This window comes from Salmo trutta, chromosome 20 (assembly GCF_901001165.1).
Source record: "Salmo trutta chromosome 20, fSalTru1.1, whole genome shotgun sequence".
Classification (NCBI taxonomy): Eukaryota; Metazoa; Chordata; class Actinopteri; order Salmoniformes; family Salmonidae; genus Salmo; species Salmo trutta.
The window spans coordinates 22332509-22354726 of NC_042976.1; the positions used below are offsets into that span (position 1 = coordinate 22332509).

The following is a 22218-nucleotide window of genomic DNA, read 5'->3' on the forward strand; positions in this document are numbered from 1 at the left end:
GGGAAAACTGCAAACTGTTCATCAGGTTCAGGACCTCTCTGGTCAGGTTGCCCGTTCTTTTATTAGTTGAATCCACCTGTATTTGGACAAAACACTTGAAGCTATTTTCTTGTTGTTGTAACAACTGCTTGTATAACTATTTTTGTTTGTTTAAAAGATCCTTCACCTGTGATAGACACTGTCACGTTGTATAAATGATTGGAGACAGGCGCAGGAATACGTAATAGGGGGTTTTAATACTCCTCCCAAAAATACAACATGCCATGAAAAGGCACTGGACAATGCCCCAAACAAACACGTATATGAAAACACAGGGATGTAACCCAAACAAAAGGGCGAGGTTAAACCTCTAATAAATACACGGGATGAGACCCGTAATAACAAGTGAACAACAATACACGGGACGACCTTGAGGACGACCACAAGGACGCGGTACGGGTTGGTCAGGGCCAGTTGCAGCTGCCGAAGTTGTGTCGTTGTCAGATGGACCAGTTGCAGCTGCCGAAGTTATGTCGGTGTCGGACGGGCCAGTTGCAGCTGCCGAAGTTGCGGCGGCGTCGAACGGGCCAGTTGCAGCTGCCGAAGTTGCGTCGGGCGGGCCAGTTGCAGCTGCCGAAGTTGCCGAAGTTGCGGCGGCGTCGGACGGGCCAGTTGCATCTGCCGAAGTTGCGGCGGCGTCGAATGGGCTGTTCCCGCTTTCTCCATTTAGGGTCGGTTATTCTGTCACGTTGTATAAATGATTGGAGCCAGGTGCAGGAATACGTAATAGGTTTTAATACTTCACCCAAAAATACAACATGCCATGAAAAGGCACGGGGACAAAGCCCAAAACAAACACGTATACAAAAACACAGGGATGTAACCCAAACAAAAGGGCAAGGTTCAACCTCTAATAAATACACGGGACGAGACCCGTAATAACAATACACGGGACAAGAGCCGTAATAACATGTGCACACCAATAGATGGGACGAGACCTGTAATAACGAGTACACAATACACGCAGCACCAAAGCTGAAACAACAAAGCACAGGTTTGCACAAGACCAACGGACATAGGAACAATAACCCACAAGACAATGGTGAACAGAGGGCACATATATACAATTACTAATTAGGGGAAATGGGATCCAGGTGTGCGTAATGAAACAGTTCAGTGACGCCTAGAGCCGGTGATGTAGACCTCCGGACATGGTGCACGGAATGAGCAGCAGCACTGGGGGAATCCGTGACAGACACCACTGTCCTCAATGGTACTCCCGCTGGCTTTGGTCTTTGTTATGGTAGATAGCAACATAGGTTATGCTGTTACTACTCGCAGTTCCAGACAGGGCAGGTCAAAGGGAAGATTGAAAACAACAAACAGCAGGGATCTAGGACCTATTTGTTAACAAGAAGAGCAACTTGGCTGACACACATTTTTTTGTCACTCAGGTCCAATCGGTCTGGATGTCGTCGTGTCTGGGTCTGATCGTTCTCGGGTCCGTTCAGGTCTGGGTCCCCCTTTTTCTTAAATTATCAGGTCCATTCTGGTCCGGTTCTGTTTGTCCTCGGGTCCAGGTCCAACTTTTTGGACCCGAAAATACCTCCATGGGCCATTTCACATATCCACTTTGGGGTGGCAAAGGGCGAATCGTCTTTGTTGTGTGGCATCAGTGGTTACAGTTAGGGTTAAACTGAGCTGACATTGAGGGCTAAGGATTTGAGGTAATTGGGTGAGTCATGTGTCACACAGTCCAGCTGGAATGGCCCCAGGAAAGAACACAGACATTGGTGGAGACAGAACACACTAATGTGATGTTATCTTGTGACTCAGTAATTTGATTGTTTTTTTGAAGGTTGTTTGTCATGAAGCTGTTTGTGTGATTTAAAAAACAACATTCATACAGTATGTATTTTATCATGGTGCTGCTATCGAGAAAATGTGTGGTTTTGGCAAAGGCTGCTTTATCTTTTTTGTATCAAATAGAAGAAAGGTATTATGAAGTTATCCCATCCCATTTATGTTCCATCTTGCCTGAGACACAGTTCTCCCAACTTCGATCCAGAAGCTAAGATGAGCTGTGCTGTGATTACTGATAGCCTGTCCTGTGTGTGTGTGTGTGTGTGTGTGTGTGTGTGTGTTTGTGTGTGTGTGTGTGTGTGTGTGTGTGTGTGTGTGTGTGTGTGTGTGTGTGTGTGTGTGTGTGTGTGTGTGTGTGTGTGTGTGTGTGTGCCCAAGCTGATGAGGGTGCAGGAATCTATTGGCTGCAGGCTCAATTCAACACTTTCCATTAGCATCTTTTGAGAGGGAGAGACAGAGAAAGAAAGACAGAGAGGGGAAGGGAGAGGGAGATGTGAACATCGTGTTTTTGTTATTCATTAACAATAACCACGTCTAGTACCGTATTCAGTTGTTGCAGGGTTCGGACAATAAATACATAGGCTATTCCCGGGAGCTCACGGCGGAATTTACCCCAGGCACGTCGCTGGCGCACGAGGCTCTGCAGTCCAGTGACACACGGTCCCGGGATTTCTCTCACCGCTCTTCTGTCCTCTCTCTCCTTCTTCTCTTTTCTTTCCGGTGAAGGATGAAATGCTCTGCCAGCGGACATTTTTACCGCAGCAGCCACATGAACAGACCAATGGAGCTATGACGTGTGTGTCGGTGAGTCTCATTTATCACCCTGTTCTTCTGTGTGTGTGTGTTTGGTGTCCTGTAGGCTACAACACTCATTACTATTCATCGGATGTTGCGTATCACAGTGAAAATGTTGTGACTAAAACCCGCTATAAAATGTATTTCACTAAAAGCTGTAGATAGATAATATAGCTGGATAGCAGATGGATAAGGTTGCTTTCTTTAGATATGTCCGGATTCAAAGCGTCATGATCTAAGCTGCACAACCTGTGTCATGGCCACTGTAGCACCTGGGGGGTGTCACTGCAGCGAATGGAGAGGAATGGGCTCTGATTAAAATATTCAGCCATATGCAGCTGATACAGGCCCAGACATAGGACGTTGCAGCTGCAGTAGGCCTACCAGTCACAGCTAAGAGATACATTTAGATGTTATATGTGGTACACAAATATTACCCCCCCTAAAATCAATTCAATTCAAATGACATGTATTGTCATGAATGGAAAGACCAATACAATAAGAAAAATGACTTGTCCTAAAATGTTTAATGCACGTGGGGGGGGGGGGGTGAATTTAATAGCAAGGGCTGAGATTTAGAAACCAATAATAACAATGAGGAAGTAGCTAACGAGTAACATTGGGGTATTTTATATCTGTTTTTCCCACCTTAATTCATGACAGGTTGTTGTCACATACTATGCTGCCAGCTCTAAGATTGTTGGCATGTTGATTTTGAATGTAGGCAGAAAAGATTATTCCTCTGAAACAATAACATAATTACACCATGCTATTGCCATGTTATTACCAGTTTATTCTGTGCTGTAGCCTGAAGTCCAATGTAAAATGCTACCAAGATTACTCTCACTTACTCTGTAGTTGGGGCATGAGAGGAGAGCATGTCAGTTTCTATCATTCTGCACCCTGAAAGGTTGTACAGCTTGTTCTCTCTGGCCAGTGATGTTTTTCTAATTAGGTCTTCATATCTATACTTAACAGTCTGCCTTTATTTGCACGATGGGCTGTGTCAAAACTTGCATGCATTTTTTTTCAACTGGCAGTAGAAGAAAGAATTTGCCCAGTTCAGCCCACATGCTAAGAGGAGTCTCAATGTACAGTTGAAGTCGGAAGTTTACATACACTTAGGTTGGAGTCATTAAAACTAGTTTTTCAACCACTCCACAAATGTCTTGTTAACAAACTATAGTTTTGGCAATTGGGTTAGGACATCTACTTTGTGCATGACACAAGTCATTTTTCCAACAATTGTTTACAGACAGATTATTTCACTTATAATTCACTGCATCACAAATCCAGTGGGTCAGAAGTTTACATACACTAAGTTGACTGTGCCTTTGAACAGCTTGGAAAATTCCAGAAAATGATGTCATGGCTTTAGAAGCTTCTGATAGGCTAATTGACTTCATTTGAGTAAATTGGAGGTGTACCTGTGGATGTATTTCAAGGCCTACCTTCAAACTCAGTGCCTCTTTGCTTGACATCATGGAAAAATCTAAAGAAATAAGCCAAGACCTCAGAAAAAACATTGTAGACCTTCACAAGTCTGGTTCATCCTTGGGAGCAATTTCCAAATGCCTGAAGGAACCACGTTCATCTGTACAAACAATAGTACGCAAGTATAAACACCATGGGACCGCGCAGCTGTCATACCCCTCAGGAAGGAGACGCGTTCCGTCTCCTAGAGATGAACGTACTTTGGTGCAAAAAGTGCAAATCAATCCCAGAACAACAGCAAAGGACCCTGTGAAGATGCTGGAGGAAACAGGTACAAAGGTATCTATATCCACAGTAAAACGAGTCCTATATCGACATAACCTGAAAGGCCGCTCAGCAAGGAAGAAGCCACTGCTCCAAAACTGCCATAAAAAAGCCAGACTACGATTTGCAACTGCAAATGGGGACAAAGATCGTACTTTTTGGAGAAATGTCCTCTTGTCTGATGAAACAAAAATAGAACTGTTTGGCCATAGTGACCATCTTTATGTTTGGAGGAAAAAGGGGGAGGCTTGCAAGCCGAAGAACACCATCCCAACAGTGAAGCACGGGGGTGGCAGCATCATGTTGTGGGGGTGCTTTGCTGCAGGAGGGAGTGGTGCACTTCACAAAATAGATGGCATCATGAGGATGGAAAATTATGTGGATATATTGAAGCAACATCTCAAGACCTCAGTCAGGAAGTTAAAGATTGGTCGCAAATGGGTCTTCCAAATGGACAATGACCCGAAGCATACTTCCAAAGTTATGGCAAAATGGCTTAAGGACAACAAAGTCAAGGTATTGGAGTGGCCTTCACAAAGCCCTGACTTCTATCCTATAGAAAATTTGTGGGCAGAAATGAGCAAGGAGGCCTACAAACCTGACTCAGTTACACCAGCTCTGTCAGGAGGAATGGGCTAAAATTCACCCCACGTATTGTGGGAAGCTTGTGGAAGGCTACCCAAACATTTGACCCAAGTTAAACAATTTAAAGGCAATGCTACCAAATACTAATTGAGTTTATGTAAACATCTGACCCACTGGGAATGTGAAGAAAGAAATAAAAGCTGAAATAAATCATTCTCTCTACTATTATTCTGACATTTCACATTCTTAAAATAAAGTGGTGATCCTAACTGACCTAAAACAAGGAATTTTTTATAGGATTAAATGTGAGAAATTGTGAAAAACTGAGTTTAAATGTATTTGGCTAAGGTGTATGTAGACTTCCGACTTCAACTGTATATATAATTCAAGGTCTGTCTTTCCATCTTTGTCTGTCTCTGTCTCTCTCCCTCCCTCCAGGCAGAGCAGTGTGACTGTGCGGAGAGAACTGGGAGGTGAGTGGCTGACCCAGGGAGGAGAAAGACATATTCTGAGACCATCGCTGTTTGAGTGTGTGCTAGACTCAGAGTCGGAGTCCTGATCTAATCCGAACACCAACGCTCCCACCGTCCCTCCCACATGTCTCCCCCATCTCCCCCCACCCCTCTCCTCTTTCTCCCCTCCTCTCTACTGTGTGTCCTCTCCATGCTCCTGTCCCTGTCCAAACTGAGGGGCATCCTCCCCCCTCTCCTCTCCCTTATCCTGTCCCTCCCCCCTGCTGCTAGCCAGTCAGTCATCACCACGTCCCAGGGCAGACTGAGGGGTCAGTTGACCCCCATGCCCTCTGACCTGCTGGGCCCTGTGGTCCAGTACCTGGGGGTCCCCTACGCCCGCCCCCCCACCGGGGAGAGACGCTTCCAGCCCCCTGAGCCCCCCCTGTCCTGGCCGGGGGTGAGAAACGCCACCCAGTTCTCCCCTGTTTGCCCCCAGCCTGTAGAGGAACACAGCCTGCTGACAGAGATGTTACCTCTCTGGTACTCTGCCAACCTGGACATAGCCAGCGCATACCTGGCACAGCAGAGTGAAGACTGCCTCTACCTCAATATATACGTCCCTACTGAGGAAGGTATGTAGTATGCACAAACACACACACACACATGCACTGCATCTACCTCAACTTATATTATGCATGCACCCACATATTTCTTTGCTATCTGCAAGAGCTGTTTAGCGCCCTGAAAATATGGCTTGTGTGTGTGTTCCCAGACATCCATGATGAGGGCAGTCTGCGGCCAGTGATGGTGTACGTCCACGGAGGTTCCTACTCAGAGGGGAGCGGCAGCATGATGGACGGCAGTGTCCTGGCTAGCTATGGAAACGTCATCGTCATCACAATCAACTACAGACTGGGAGTACTGGGTTAGTCACCTTCATCATCATCATTGTCGTCATCATCATCACCATCATCACGTCGTTGTCATCAACATCATCGTTAAATTCCGCCTAATCACCTTTCTGTTACTCTCTCACTGGTTGAAATGTCACATTTCTGTGTTGCCACTGGGAAGCTAGCAGCCTGTACACAGCCAGATTCATCTCTTGTGTGTGTGTGTGTGTGTGTGTGTGTGTGTGTGTGTGTGTGTGTGTGTGTGTGTGTGTGTGTGTGTGTGTGTGTGTGTGTGTGTGTGTGTGTGTGTATACGCCTGGTTAGAGGGGAGCCATCAGATCTGTGTTTATGGCTCACAGTAGGTGGAGTTCAATTAAGCTTATGAGAGAAGGATGAGAGGAGAGAGGCAGGGTGAGAGGCAAGGAGGTGAAGGGAATGGGAGAGAGGGTGAGGGAAGGGTGAGAGAGGAGGGGGGAGGAAAGTATAAACTGAAAGAGGGAGTGAGGGAGTGGAGGAGGAGGAAAAGAGGGGAGGGGAGGAGGAGGAAAAGAGGGGAGTGTTGCAGGAAAAGGGGATAGGAGGAAGAGGAAAAGAGGGGAGTGGAGGAGGAAAAGAGGGGGAGGGAAGGAGGAGGAAAAGAGGAGTGGAGGAGGAGGAAAAGAGGGGGAGGGGAGGAGGAGGAAAAGAGGAGTGGAGGAGGAGGAAAAGAGGGGGAGGGAAGGAGGAGGAAAAGAGGAGTGGAGGAGGAGGAAAAGAGGGGGAGGGGAGGAGGAGGAAAAGAGGAGTGGAGGAGGAGGAAAAGAGGGGAGTGGAGGAGGAAAAGAGGGGGAGGGGAGGAGGAGGAAAAGAGGGGGAGGGGAGGAGGAGGAAAAGAGGAGTGGAGGAGGAGGAAAAGAGGAGTGGAGGAGGAAAAGAGGGGGAGGGGAGGAGGAGGAATAGAGGGGAGTGGAGGAGGAGGAAAAGAGGGGGAGGGGAGGAGGAGGAATAGAGGGGAGTGGAGGAGGAGGAAAAGAGGGGGAGGGGAGGAGGAGGAATAGAGGGGAGTGGAGGAGGAGGAAAAGAGGGGGAGGGGAGGAGGAGGAAAAGGGAAGAGGAAGAGGAAGGGGGGAGAGAAGGGTTGAAGTGATCTGACATGATCATTTAAGGTCACATGTATCTTGTGGCACAGCCCTCAGTGACACCCACACGCTTCAGCTCATCCTTTATATGTCTGTTAGTGACACACTCATGTCCCTAGTGTGGTGTGTGAATTAGTGACACACTCATTTTGCGTCTGCGTCTGTGCATGTGTTCAGTGACACGCAGATGTTCTGGTGTCCCAGGTCTACCCCAGGTCTGACTGGTGGTGAGCCACGGTCACATGACATCATTAGTCACTGAGTCCTCAGGGTTTGGCTACACTGCAAAACATGTCTGTCAATCTCACCAAGATTTTTCTTGTGTTAAGACAATGAATATTGTCTACAGTAAGGCTTAACAACTGCAGCCACATACTGGGTTAGCGTTAGGCTTAGGTTGTAACAGCATACTGTAATAATTGTTATTATTGATTTATTAAAATCATTAATGAGAGATTTATAAGTATCTGCCGTAGTAGCCAATCCCCAGTGAGCCGACTACATGTAGTCCCAGAATTGTAAGGAATCAAACCTAGTGTTTCCTTTTGAAGTAGTGTTTCCCTTTAGTTCCTAGCCCATATTTACATCCTGCTGTTCATATCTTTGATGAAAAGTATTTTTAAATAAGATATTTCTGTTTGATGTGTTATTTTTAAATATAATTTTACTCTTGATATTTACTAGACTTTCCTTTTATATTTGTGTGTATTTTTTATGTGTTATTTCTTCAGGTTTCCTCAGTACGGGTGACCAGGCAGCTAAAGGCAACTATGGTCTGTTGGACCAGATCCAGGCTCTGCGCTGGGTGAAGGAGAACATTGCTGCATTCAGCGGAGACCCAGACAGAGTCACTGTGTTTGGCTCCGGGGCTGGAGCCTCCTGTGTCAGCCTGCTAACTCTGTCCCACTACTCTGAGGGTAAGTAACCTCTAACCCCTGAACCCAACCTCTGAACCCTTACCCTTGACCTCTTAACTTCTGTCAGCCTGGTCACACTTCTCAAAGAGTCACCTCCAATGCCTGACCTATAACCTCTGACCTCTAACCTCTGTCAGCATGCTGTTTATCAGATCTGTTCCAGAAGGCGATCATCCAGAGTGGGACAGCCCTGTCCAGCTGGGCGGTCAACTACCAGCCAGGGAAGTATGCAAGGCTGCTGGGGGACAAAGTGGGCTGCAGCCTGGAGGACTCATCAGAGCTGATTGCCTGCCTGCAGGGGAAGACCTACCAGGAGCTGCTGGAACAGAACATCACCCCAGCTAAATACCACACCGCCTTCGGACCTGTCATCGACGGTGATGTCATCCCTGATGACCCCCAGATACTCATGGAGCAGGTGAGAAAACATAAAACACTCTATGGTTTATATACACTGTGTATACCAAACATTAAGAACACCTTCCTAATACTGAGTTGCATCTTGATACACACAGGAAACTGTTGAGCAGAGTTGCAGTTCTTGACACAAACCGCCTGGCACCTACTACCATACCATGTTCAAAGGCACTTAAATCTTTTGTCTTGCCCATTCTCCCTTTGAACAGCACTCATACACATCTACACTGATTGAAGTGGATTTAACACGTGACATTAATAAGGGATCATAGCTGTCACCTGGATTCACCTGGTCAGTCTATGTCTTGTAAAGAGAAGGTGTTTTTAATGTTTTGTATATTACAGTGTAGATTATACATGTATTACAAGTTATATGGTTTATTTGTTTTGGCAAGATTTCATTTTGGGTTCTGAGATGAGGGTTAAGGATACATAATATATATATATATATTTTTTATTTATTTATTGAATATTCGAAGACATACAATATACTTGCAGTGAAGCCACTCAACAACTACATCATACCAGTCATCCAACAGATTCCCATTCAGAGCGACACACAGAAGCATCCAGGGTCAATGCCCTGCTCAAGGGCACATTGTCCGATCTACCACTAGGCCAAAAAAGTCCCCAATAGCTGTCCCTCAACCATTCGAGACCCCTCCCACAGTCCCCCCCAGGAAGAAAAATAAAAAATACAATGAATTCCATTTCCCACCCCCAAGAACCCCCCAATGCACCAACAACCAAGAGAATGAACTAAAGAGAAAAAAGGAAAAAACTGAAGAAAACAGCAAACAACAATGCAAAAAATATATATATATAATTAAAACAAAGGACATCAAGGGCAACTAAAATCATAACAGCAATGCCAACTGTATATGTTTGTGTGCATGTCTGGCACTATTACATTTATGTGTGTGTTCTTGTATGTGTTTATTTGAATGAGAGTGTGTGTATATGCATGTGTACACACACCTGCACAGCATCAGCCTTTTAACTTTCATCTTTGACCATCATTCTATCTCTCACACAGCAACTCCCCTCCCACTTGTCTCCAATTCCACATACCAACCTTCAGCTTCCCTCAGCCCATCCCATCTATCTCTGCTGGCCACCCACTTCAGGTTTCTACACAACACATATCTTTCAACTATGCTGTGATGTTTAACGACAATTTCAATCTATCTAATCGAATACAATCCACAGATTGCGAGTTGAAGATAAATACTTTTACTAAGAGTATTAGTATATTAGTAATTGACTGACCTGGTCTCTCCAGATCTCCTAACAGTACTATTTCTAGGGTCAATTTTAGATCAATGCTATGCATTTTCACCTATTCCTGAACCTGAGCCCATAAACAGGCTACCTGAGGGCAATACCAAAATAAATGGTCTATTGATTCTGTATCCTCACAACAAAATCTGCAGAGCTTCGATGATTTTATGCCCGAAATATAATATTCAACATTTTGTTGGTGGCAAGAATTCTATACAATAATTTTAGCTGAAAAGCACAAAGTCTTGAATCTTGTGTTGTTTTATATATATATAATCGGTACATCAAAAATCTCTTCCCAACTATTTTGCAATCTGTATTGCACAGTTGTCAACATCCTGGTCCTCAAATGAAACTGGTATACTTTCCTATTTTTGCTATTTTTATTCTTTTGCCAGTTTTGATCCTTTATATTGGGCAGACAGACCAGTTCCCTACCTCCTCCCGCAGCCACCCGCCTCCTCCATTTTTGGGGCAATGCTGTAATCAATTGGCTGTACTCTTGGATTGAGCAGACCTTTCCGTACAATTCTGATAACTCCATGAAGGACATAACTGTACAATTCCAATTTACAATTTCATTTAAGAACAAATACCCTTTTCAAACATCTTTCTCATAAATACAGTTATTTTATCAACCAGCACATTTGAGTTCAGCCATAATATTTGTTGTAATATTTGTTCTATCTTTTCAGGGGGGTGAAATTGAAATTGTAGCCAGCTCTGCAATGCTTGTTTGAAAAAGAGAGATACTTTGAAAAAAGTATAATTTTCAATTAATCGAAAATAAGACATGGCAATCTGCACAAAGGCAAAAAGGCAATTTTTAAACAATGGATGAGCTTTTCTTAGTAATCTACTTGAGAACCATTTAGGGTTCAAATAAAACTTTTGAATTAATGAACTTTTGAGTGAAGCTTTTAGAGAGAGGTTTAGTGCTTTTATATTTTATAATCTCAACCCACCCAATTCATATTCATTATATAGATAGGCACGTTTTATTTTATCTGGTTTAGCATCCCAGATAAAGCAAAATCTTTGATTTGAAAAATGAATCATCAGGAGTAGGCAGCGCCATAAGTAAGTGAGTAAACTGAGATATGACTAAGGAGTTCATCAGGGAAATTCTTCCATAAATAGACAGGTATTTACCTCTCCATGGTTGCAGGAGCTTGTCTATTTTTACAAGTTTTCTATTGAAATTCATTTTGGAGAGTTTATTTATATATTTTGTGATATGAATACCGAGTATGTCTACTTCACCATCAGGCCATTTTAAAGGTAAACTGCAGGGTAATGTAAAAGTTGTATTTTTTAAGGGTCCACTACGTAATATTATACACTTGTCATAATTAGGTTTTAGTCCAGAGAGTACAGAAAAGTGATCTTGATCTTCAATGAGACATTGCAGGGATCTAGCTTGCGGACTTAATATAAAACTTGAGTCATCAGCTTACATGGACACCTTTGTTTTTAAGTCTTGGATTTCTAATCCTCTAATGTTGTTATTGGATCTGCTTTTAATAGCTAGCATTTCGATGGCCATAACGAATAGACATGGTGACAGCGGACACCCTTGTTTAACTCCTCTTGACAATTCAAAACTCTCTGAGAAGTAGCCGTTATTTACTATTTTACACCTGGGGTTGCTATACATTATTTTAACCCATTTTATAAGAGAATTACTGAAATTGAAAAAATCTAGGCATTTATAAATAAAATACAGTCCTACTTTATCAAATGCTTTTTCAAAATCCACTATAAATACTATTCCTGGCTTCTTATATGTTTCATGATGTTCTATTATTTCTAGTAGTTGTCATATATTATCTCCAATGTATCGTCCATGTAAAAAACCTGTCTGATCAGGATGAACAATACCTGGTAAAACTGTTTTTAATTCTGAGTGCTATGCATTTTGCTAGTATTTTTGCATTACAACATTGAAGTGTAAGGGGCCTCCAGTTTTTTAGATAGACTGGGTCTTTATATCTGCCATCTGGGTCTTGTTTTAATAATAGAAAAATCAGACCTTTCTGCTGAGTACCTGACAGACTACCATTTCTATAGGAGTAGTTAAAACAATCAAACAATGGAGCTTTTAGTATATCAAAAAATACTTGATATACCTCTACCGGTATGTCATCAAGCCCTGGGGATTTTCCAGACTAAAAGGAATTAATAGCCTCAAAAAGTTATTTCTCTGTAATTTGGCCTTCACACTGATCTTTCTGTACATTTGTTAATTTTCCATTTCTTATATTATTTGGAAAGAATTCCTTACCATAATCTTCATTCAGTGGGAAAAGATGAGACTGAAAAGAGAACATCTGCCTAAAATAATTAGCTTCCTCTTTTAAAATATAATTCGGAGAATCATAGATGCCTAAGTCTTCAGTAAAGAGTTTCTGCAAATTATTTTTGTTAGTGTTCCTCTATTGGAGATTCAGGAAGAATTTTGTCCAATTTTCTCCATATTCCATCCAGTTTGCTTTATTTTTGTAATAGATTACATTAGATCGTTCTTGAATAAGTTCCTCAAGTTATTTTAGTTTTTCCTCTAACTTATTTTCTATCTCTGTAGTATCGTTTTTATTGCTATCTACCTGTACTATTAGTTCATGGATTTCCCTTGTTAGTCTTGTCTCTTTAGCCAGAAACTGCTTTTTTATTATTGATGAATATTAAATTGAATGACCCCTGAAGGTACATTTAAAGGTATCCCAAACAATAAGGGGATTTGCTGAACCTATATTATACTGGAAAAATTTGGTTATAAATGATTTTGTCTTTGTTAAAAATAAGTTGTTCTCCAGTAAACTTTGATTACATTTCCAATATCCCCATCCACGTGGAAAACCTATAAAAGTTATGTGAATGCCAATTAGATGATGATCCGATTGCATTCTGTCTCCTATTACATTTTTTTTAACCTTTGATGCAAGAGAGAAAGAGACAAGAAAGTAGTCAAGACGACTAGCTTGATTAAGTCTCCTCCATGTATAGCTCACTAGGTCTGGGATTTTTAGTCTCCAAATATCCACTATTTCTAATGTGTCCATAATATTTGTGATTTCCTTAAAGGCACGGTGATGATAGTTTGTAGAGTGATTACCTTTACGGTCCATTGAGGTACTTAACACTGTGTTATAGTCTCCTATCATAATGATTAGATCATTTGTTACCTGTATGTTCAATAAATTGGTATAAATGTTTTCGAAGAAGTGTGGATCATCCTGATTTGGACCATATAGATTAATGAGCCAAATCTCTTTTTTTGTCCACTTTCGTCCACTTGCGAATCATTCCTGACTATTTGCACATTCAGATCGAAATTTTTGTTAATTAATATCATCACACCTTTTGAGTTCCTTTGTCCATGACAGAAAATTATTTCACCACCCCATTCCTTTTTCCATGCAACTTCATCTAAGGATGTAGAGTGAGTTTCCTGTAAACAGTATATGTTACAGTGGGGCAAAAAAGTATTTAGTCAGCCACCAATTGTGCAAGTTCTCCCACTTAAAAAGATGAGAGAGGCCTGTAATTTTCATCATAGGTACACGTCAACTATGACAGACAAAATGAGAAAAAAAATCCAGAAAATCACATTGCAGGATTTTTAATGAACTTATTTGCAAATTATGGTGGAAAATAAGTATTTGGTCACCTACAAACAAGCAAGATTTCTGGCTCTCACAGACCTGTAACTTCTTCTTTAAGAGGCTCCTCTGTCCTCCACTCGTTACCTGTATTAATGGCACCTGTTTGAACTTGTTATCAGTATAAAAGACACCTGTCCACAACCTCAAACAGTCACACTCCAAACTTCACTATGGCCAAGACCAAAGAGCTGTCAAAGGACACCAGAAACAAAATTGTAGACCTGCACCAGACTGGGAAGACTGAATCTGCAAAAGGTAAGCAGCTTGGTTTGAAGAAATCAACTGTGGGAGCAATTATTAGGAAATGGAAGACATACAAGACCACTGATAATCTCCCTCGATCTGGGGCTCCACGCAAGATCTCACCCCGTGGGGTCAAAATGATCACAAGAACGGTGAGCAAAAATCCCAGAAGCACACGGGGGGACCTAGTGAATGACCTGCAGAGAGCTGGGACCAAAGTAACAAAGCCTACCATCAGTAACACACTACGCCGCCAGGGACTCAAATCCTGCAGTGCCAGACGTGTCCCCCTGCTTAAGCCAGTACATGTCCAGGCCCGTCTGAAGTTTGCTAGAGAGCATTTGGATGATCCAGAAGAGGATTGGGAGAATGTCATATGGTCAGATGAAACCAAAATATAACTTTTTGGTAAAAACTCAACTCGTCGTGTTTGGAGGACAAAGAATGCTGAGTTGCATCCAAAGAACACCATACCTACTGTGAAGCATGGGGGTGGAAACATCATGCTTTGGGGCTGTTTTTCTGCAAAGGGACCAGGACGACTGATCCATGTAAAGGAAAGAATGAATGGGGCCATGTATCGTGAGATTTTGAGTGAAAACCTCCTTCCATCAGCAAGGGCATTGAAGATGAAACGTGGCTGGGTCTTTCAGCATGACAATGATCCCAAACACACCGCCCGGGCAACGAAGGAGTGGCTTCGTAAGAAGCATTTCAAGGTCCTGGAGTGACCTAGCCAGTCTCCAGATCTCAACCCCATAGAAAATCTTTGGAGGGAGTTGAAAGTCCGTGTTGCCCAGCGACAGCCCCAAAACATCACTGCTCTAGAGGAGATCTGCATGGAGGAATGGGCCAAAATACCAGCAACAGTGTGTGAAAACCTTGTGAAGACTTACAGAAAACGTTTGACCTGTGTCATTGCCAACAAAGGGTATAAAACAAAGTATTGAGATAAACTTTTGTTATTGACCAAATACTTATTTTCCACCATAATTTGCAAATAAATTCATTAAAAATCCTACAATGTGATTTTTCATTTTGTCTGTCATAGTTGAAGTGTACCTATGATGAAAATTACAGGCCTCTCTCATCTTTTTAAGTGGGAGAACTTGCACAATTGGTGGCTGACTAAATACTTTTTTGCCCCACTGTATATTCCTTTTCTTTTAGCCATGTAAAGACTGATCTTCTTTTTTTATAATCTGCTAAACCATTACAGTTATAACTGGCTATACTTATTTCACCCCTTACCATATCTAGATACTATTCTCAGTCGAAATTGACCATAATTAGTGCTTGTAAAGTTACTGCCATCAGAGGTATTATAAAGGTCAAAACTAGAGCTTTCAAATGTCTGATATTTAGAATTCAAGAAATAGGTTCTAGCAATATTTGTTTTATTCCCTTGCCTGTTTGCCTGTGAGCCAATGCCACAGATGTTAGAAAATTGTGACAAGATATTATGTGTGTAGAAAATCTGAGTAGGTTGATGTGTATGATATTGGATGTGATATAGTGAGAGTGTGTACGATGTCTGTATAAGAGTAAGACTATAATGTGTGATGCCCAAATAAATAATAACTGCCAATTTCATGGTTGTCTATGGGTGTAACATGTAGTGCGTATAGCCTTAATATTCATGATGATAATTGTAATCCATATCATATCACCATCATATTTGCATCATAACTACCTTTAACATCATTGAAAAACACATCCCAGCATTTCCATAGCAATTGACGTTTCACATGATCATGAAAGAGACCTTGCGTTACTCTAGAGATGGCTTCACTACAGTACAAATGTATTCCATACAATATGTTATTATTCCCCAATGCCCCTATTCTGATATCTTCCCCTTGCTTGTTATAAACATATATAAACATGCAGACAAATACATAAAAAGATAGACAAACAATAAATACATTAAATTATAAAACAGTTCTCGACAATAGAGGGAGAGAAGAGAAGAGAAAAGAGAGAAAGAGAGTGAGAAGAGAGCGAGATCAGGTGTGTGTGTGTATGTATAAGTCCGTATGTGTAAGCAAGCATGTAATTGAGTATGTGTGTGTTCATATCCACTTCATAATGTTCTGATATTTTTACAGTTTCCTTACCTTCTTTTTTTTCGTAACCTGAAGACCCTGTAGAATTTAGTACAGCCACGGTGTTATGGAGCTGTCTCGGAATAGCTGTCCATCTATAAAGACTTTGTCCACAATGATAAAGGCACGCCTACCATCCTCCCTTTGTTGTCTTCGTACCGGGTACAGTCTCTTACGACGTTCGTTTATCTCCCTTGGAAATTGGTCATTGAGATTGAATTTGGTCCCTTTAAGCTCCCTTCCCCTGCTTTTGATCAGCTCCTTTTGTTGGTAGTGTTCAAATTTTGCGACGATCGGTCGGGGACTCTTGGTCTTGTCTCTCCGAGCTCCAAGTCTGTGTACTCGGTGGAAAGCCATCTTGTTTACAGTCTCTGTAGGAAGTTTCAAGGCGGATTGCATACATTTTCTGATCACGCCCTCTGGATTATTGGATGCGTCCTCAGGAATCCCAGAAAAAAATTGATTCTCATGCATGCTACGACTTTGTATGTCTACTTGCGACTCCTTCATCACCCGGTTTTCCCTAAGTAGACAATCCATGTTGGAATCGTGGATTTTTACCTTGGCTGTGAGTGTCTTGTTTTCTCTTTGGAGTGTGAGAATTTCATCTGGCTGAACTCCAAACTCCCCCTCAGCCCTGCTCCCTCCTCACACAACTTTTCCAGTGTTGCATGGATTCCAGCCAGAGCACTAGACTCTACCTCAATGGTAAGTAAATCGTCCGTGTCTGTAGATGAATTTCTTTTTCTTTTTTTCTGGTTAAAGTTATTTTGTGAGGTGGTCGGATCTTTCCATGAAGGAGTATGTTGTTCCTCCATAGCGTAAAGCTGTTGGTACTCGTCAATTTCCCTCAGGATCTCCTTAGTATCCAGATTGGCTCTTTACTGCAACCAGTTGTTTTACGAAAAGATAACAATGAGTCTTTCCCATGACGACGACAGGTGTCTGTAGTACAGCCAGCTAGCACTTGCGGAATCCACGCAAAAAAAGGAACAGAAACTTGCAGTCCCAGCCGTAAAGGCTAACCACGTCGTCGAATCCTTAGCAACAAAACTTAGTTCGGATTAAAATCGATTTAATGAAAATGTTTTAATATAAACAACAAACCGAGTGTAGACAGTACAATGTTCTGTTGCGCATAATATTGCATAATATTGTTATTGACAACCCTGTTCTTCACACACAGGGGGAGTTCCTCAACTATGACATCATGCTGGGTGTGAACCAGGGGGAGGGGCTTAAGTTCGTTGACGGGATGGTCAATGGTGAGGATGGCGTCTCCGGCGACGATTTTGACTTTGCTGTGTCAGACTTCGTGGACAGTCTCTACGGCTACCCAGAGGGGAAGGTAGGCTGCAGGAAAATGTCTATCCACATCCAGTGCTTCTATTCAGTTGCTGGAGGGCAAAGAATATGTTCAGCAAAAAGTAAAAATAGACTCTGCATACTGCAATCCATCTATGCTCCCATGTGCTTTATTGACAAGGTATTTTTTTATCCTTGCGGTAGGACACATTGAGAGAGAGCATTAAGTTCATGTACACAGACTGGGCCGACCGGGAGAACTCTGAAACCCGGCGGAAGACGCTAGTCGCTCTGTTCACTGATCACCAGTGGGTGGCGCCGGCGGTGGCCACAGCAGACCTCCACGCCCAGTATGGATCGCCAACATACTTCTACTCCTTCTACCACCACTGTCAGAGTGACGTGTCGCCCACCTGGGCTGACTCCGCCCACGGAGATGAGGTGCCGTATGTGTTCGGTCTGCCGCTGATTGGACCCACAGACCTCTTCAACTGTAACTTCTCTAAAAATGACGTGATGCTCAGCGCCGTGGTCATGACATACTGGACCAACTTCGCCAAGACAGGGTGAGATATTGTCTTGTATAACTCTTTCGCTAAGAAACATCTCTTACTTTCCCCTAATGAATGGTAAAGTAACCATGATTAACCTTTAAGATAACTTTTCCTGACTGTTTTTTTCTTCTCTGTCTCAGAGATCCTAACCAGCCAGTGCCCCAGGACACCAAGTTCATCCACACCAAACCCAACCGCTTTGAGGAGGTGGCCTGGGCCAAGTATACCCCCAAAGAACAGCTTTACCTGCACATCGGCCTGAAGCCACGTGTCAGAGACCACTACAGGTAGATACAACAATCACAGACCATTACAGACCACTACAGGTAGATACAATAATCACAGACCATTATAGACCGCTACAGGTAGATACAATTATCACAGACCATTACAGACCACTACAGGTAGATGAAATTATCACAGACCATTACAGACCACTACAGGTAGATCAGATTATCACAGACCATTACAGACCACTACAGGTAGATCAGATTATCACAGACCATTACAGACCACTACAGGTAGATCAGATCATCACAGACCATTATAGACCACTACAGGTAGATCAAATTATCACAGACCATTACAGACCACTACAGGTAGATCAGATTATCACAGACCATTACAGACCACTACAGGTAGATCAGATTATCACAGACCATTACAGACCACTACAGGTAGATCAAATTATCACAGACCATTACAGACCACTACAGGTAGATCAGATTATCACAGACCATTACAGACCACTACAGGTAGATCAGATCATCACAGACCATTATAGACCACTACAGGTAGATCAGATTATCACAGACCATTACAGACCACTACAGGTAGATCAGATCATCACAGACCATTATAGACCACTACAGGTACATCAGATAATCACAGACCACTACAGGTAGATCAGATCATCACAGACCATTACAGACCACTACAGGTAGATCAGATCATCACAGACCACTACAGGTAGATGTTCCCCTGCCTGCCTTTCTTGCTGCTGCCATATCTTGTTAAATAATGTATAATGAACCACTTTGCAATGTTAGCACTTCATGCTAGCAGCACTTGCCACTTTCCCCTTCTATCTGTTTAATGTATAATAACTATAATTTATAATGTATGATGTTATCTTATGTTATTGTGTATATTTTGTCAGATTCCTTGTGAAATATAGTTTTTCTTTTTATGGATGATGATTCTGCTGCAAAACCAAACCCAAAAACTTTTCTCCACCTCCAGAGCCACCAAGACAGCGTTCTGGCTGCAGCTGGTTCCCCACCTCCACAACATCAACGAGTTGCTGCAGTACGTGTCCTCTGCAACCCACAGCCCTCCCCAGGACACAACTCCTCACTCCTACACCAAGCGGTTGTCTAAAGGCCTGGGCTTGGGCAGCACACGCCACCCCAACCCCCCGTCCACGCCCCAGGCTCCGGCACTGCAGGGGGAGGAGCTGCAGGTCCCCCACCCCGTCTTGGAGGACTACTCCACTGAGCTGAGCGTTACCATCGCAGTGGGAGCCTCACTCCTCTTCCTCAACATCCTGGCCTTCGCTGCTCTGCTTTACAAGAAAGACAAGCGCAAGATGGAACATCGCAGGCCGCCACGCCCACCTCCACGCCATGAAATCATCAATGCTGATATCACACACCAGCTGCAGGGGGAGGGGCTTCTGAAGCAGCTGGAGGCTGAGGCCCTGCATCAACACAACACCCTGGAGATACACGACACACACAACATACACCACACGCTGGAGACTCTTGACACGCTGGACACACAGGACATCTACAACACTCTGGACACCCTGCGACTGACCTGTCCACCAGACTACACCCTAACCCTGAGACGCTCCCCTGACGATGTGCCCCTGATGACTCCCAGGTCTCTGCCCATGACCCCTGGCTCTCACCCCACCACCCCAATGACCCCCATGACACCTGGATCTGTTGTGGGGATGCAGCCCATGCAGGGCTTTAGTCCTTACAGTAACACACACTTGCCCCATACGCACACGCACACACACCCCAACACACACACACACTCCACCACACGCGTATAACCACAGACAGAGATGGAGCAGGACAGTTTCTCCAGTCCAACTAAGATGACAATCCAGTCTGCCGTGTTGCATGTGTAGAACACTGAGGGAGTGGAAGTGATGAACTCTGGGAGGGGAAGTAATGTGCATCAGTAAATGGAACATTATAAATGGGAACATCCAAAATGGCTGCCAATATGGTCCATACATCATGGAAACATTGCTTGTCTATAAGCTGCATCAAAAATGGTCTGTGTTGCCATGTGACTTGCCCTGGAGTGGGGCTTCTGTGATGTGCAGATCAGATCAGACTACTGACTGAACCACTCTGGGAAAAACTTGAAAAACCAGTGAAATTTGAATGTAGAATTTTTCAATTGCAATGAAATCCTTCAGAGGATCAATGTTCCCTGCAGCTCTGTGCTCAGCCTGGCCATAGATGTGGTCTGAATGATAGGAACCGACAGACAGAGTGAACAACAGGCAGACGGGGAAAGATTCAGACTCTATTCCTGGCCTTTAGGTCAAAGGCCTCTGAAGGGTTCAACAATAACAAGTTCAACAGTCCAAAGGTCACATCTACCAACCAGCAGTCTGTTCAAATATGTAAATAACTTGTAAACATTATGGAGAAAAGATTGTAAGATTTAAAGATTTTACTGTTTTATCGCATCAAAATATGTTATTTAAGGCTTTAATTTGAGTTGATTATAAATGTATAGGTCCTCAGAACAAGATGTCATTTGACGCTTACTTCTGACATCTTAACCCTGACCCTAATCCTAACCCTGATTATATCTATGCCCACCCTCTTCTCTGAGCCGAGGCTTGTACTTGGACATGGAACTGGGTCTGTTCTTGACCCTCTCTCTGTCATGGTCCCTTACCTTTGTCCTTAAGCTAAAGGCGTCAGCATGCTTTAGTTCGAATGAGGGTGCTCGCATAATCCCTTAAAAGACCTTTGTTTGAAAAATGAAAAATAAGTGGCAATAGTACTGTTTGTCCATTTTGAGATGCCGTAGCCACTTCCCCAAAATAGTCAAGAAATCTTTCATTAATTTTGAAGGTTTTTTTTCCAAGGAGACCTAAGTCGCGCAATTTTACATCTAACTAAGATGTTTGGTGCAGTATTTCTCAAGTGAAAAAATCTGCATCAGAACGAGTTGTTTCGAGTTGAATGACAACAGGCACTTCCTTGAAGAACTCCGACGAGGGGGCGTAGACTTCGGCTTGCCTCGCGAATTTTTTTTGTGTGTCTGAACAATTGAAAAAACCCTTGCCAAAGTCCAAAACAAACAAAAACTTCGCAAAATGTTGTCATAATATATGCACAAACTGTTCTGAACTGTTTCAGAAGCATGTGGACGCCTTAACCCCTGACCCTGACCTCTAACCCTGATCCACATCCTAACCTCGACCCTCATCTTAACCTCAACCTGTCTATGAACCCTTCTTTCAGTCCCATACCTTAGACCCCTTACCCGAAACGCTGACTTCTAACCCAGAGACTTAACTGATCAGTTGACCTGAGACCCGAATTCAATCATGCTGAAGTCTAAAACGTCACGATTGAATTCTGTCCCGACACATATTCTGCATTTTTGAGCTTTTTGAACCACAAAAGTAAACTAAATAATATCATATACTGTATTGTATAAAGCTGAAACAGTGGATCTGAAACAATGAATCTTATTTGAAATGCTAGTATAGGCTAGATTAGAAGATGTCTTTTTTATAATTATTTTCAGTTTCTGCGTAAACGGATGGAAGAGTCTTTGCTGTATGAGAACTTTCTGCTGCATTTTGTTAAATAAAATATATCTGTATTTTACCATTTATATGCTTCTCATATACAGTGCCTTCAGAAAGAATTCACACCCCTTGACTGTTTCCATTTTTTTGGTGTTACAGACAGAATTTAAAATAGATTAAATTGAGATGTTGTGTTACTGGCCTACACACAATACCCCATCATGTCAAAGTGGAATTATGTTTTTAGAAATGTTTACAAAATAATTAAAAATGAAAAGCTGAAATGTCTTGAGTCAATAACTATTTAACCCCTTTGTTATGGCAAGCCAAAAGAAGTTCAAGACTGAAGATTTGCTGAACAAGTCACATAACATGTTGCATGGACTCACTCTGTGTGCAATAATAGTGTTTAACATGATTTTTGAATGACTACCTCATCGCTGTACCCCACACATACAGGGGCTTCTGAAGCAGCTGGAGGCTGAGGCCCTGCAT

The 22218-nt window shown here is 42.8% G+C and overlaps 1 protein-coding gene across 2 annotated transcripts; it reads left to right on the forward strand.

Annotated features, from left to right (window-relative positions):
• The first annotated feature begins 2171 nt into the window (after positions 1 to 2171).
• LOC115155708 (neuroligin-4, X-linked) lies at positions 2172 to 21809 on the forward strand. 2 transcript variants are annotated; one of them, XM_029702604.1, is made up of 9 exons: positions 2172 to 2646; positions 5419 to 6064; positions 6205 to 6357; positions 8175 to 8360; positions 8498 to 8778; positions 17258 to 17419; positions 17581 to 17942; positions 18071 to 18217; positions 19173 to 21809. In XM_029702604.1, exons 2-9 carry the CDS (start codon positions 5578 to 5580, stop codon positions 19990 to 19992), a joined length of 2598 nt encoding a protein of 865 aa, XP_029558464.1. In that variant the 5' UTR covers positions 2172 to 2646; positions 5419 to 5577; the 3' UTR covers positions 19993 to 21809. The 2 variants fall into 2 exon arrangements, with proteins under 2 accessions (XP_029558464.1, XP_029558465.1); XM_029702605.1 differs by having other exon boundaries at positions 8513 to 8778.
• The last annotated feature ends 409 nt before the right edge of the window (positions 21810 to 22218 follow it).

Bases quoted from the DNA above. Each gene is read 5' to 3' on its own strand.
- LOC115155708 (XM_029702604.1), top strand. From the start codon at position 5,578: ATGTCTCCCCCATCTCCCCCCACCCCTCTCCTCTTTCTCCCCTCCTCT. The intron at 8,779-17,257 runs GTGAGAAAACAT...CTTCACACACAG, and splicing joins CCCAGATACTCATGGAGCAG to GGGGAGTTCCTCAACTATGA. The intron at 17,420-17,580 runs GTAGGCTGCAGG...TCCTTGCGGTAG, and splicing joins ACGGCTACCCAGAGGGGAAG to GACACATTGAGAGAGAGCAT.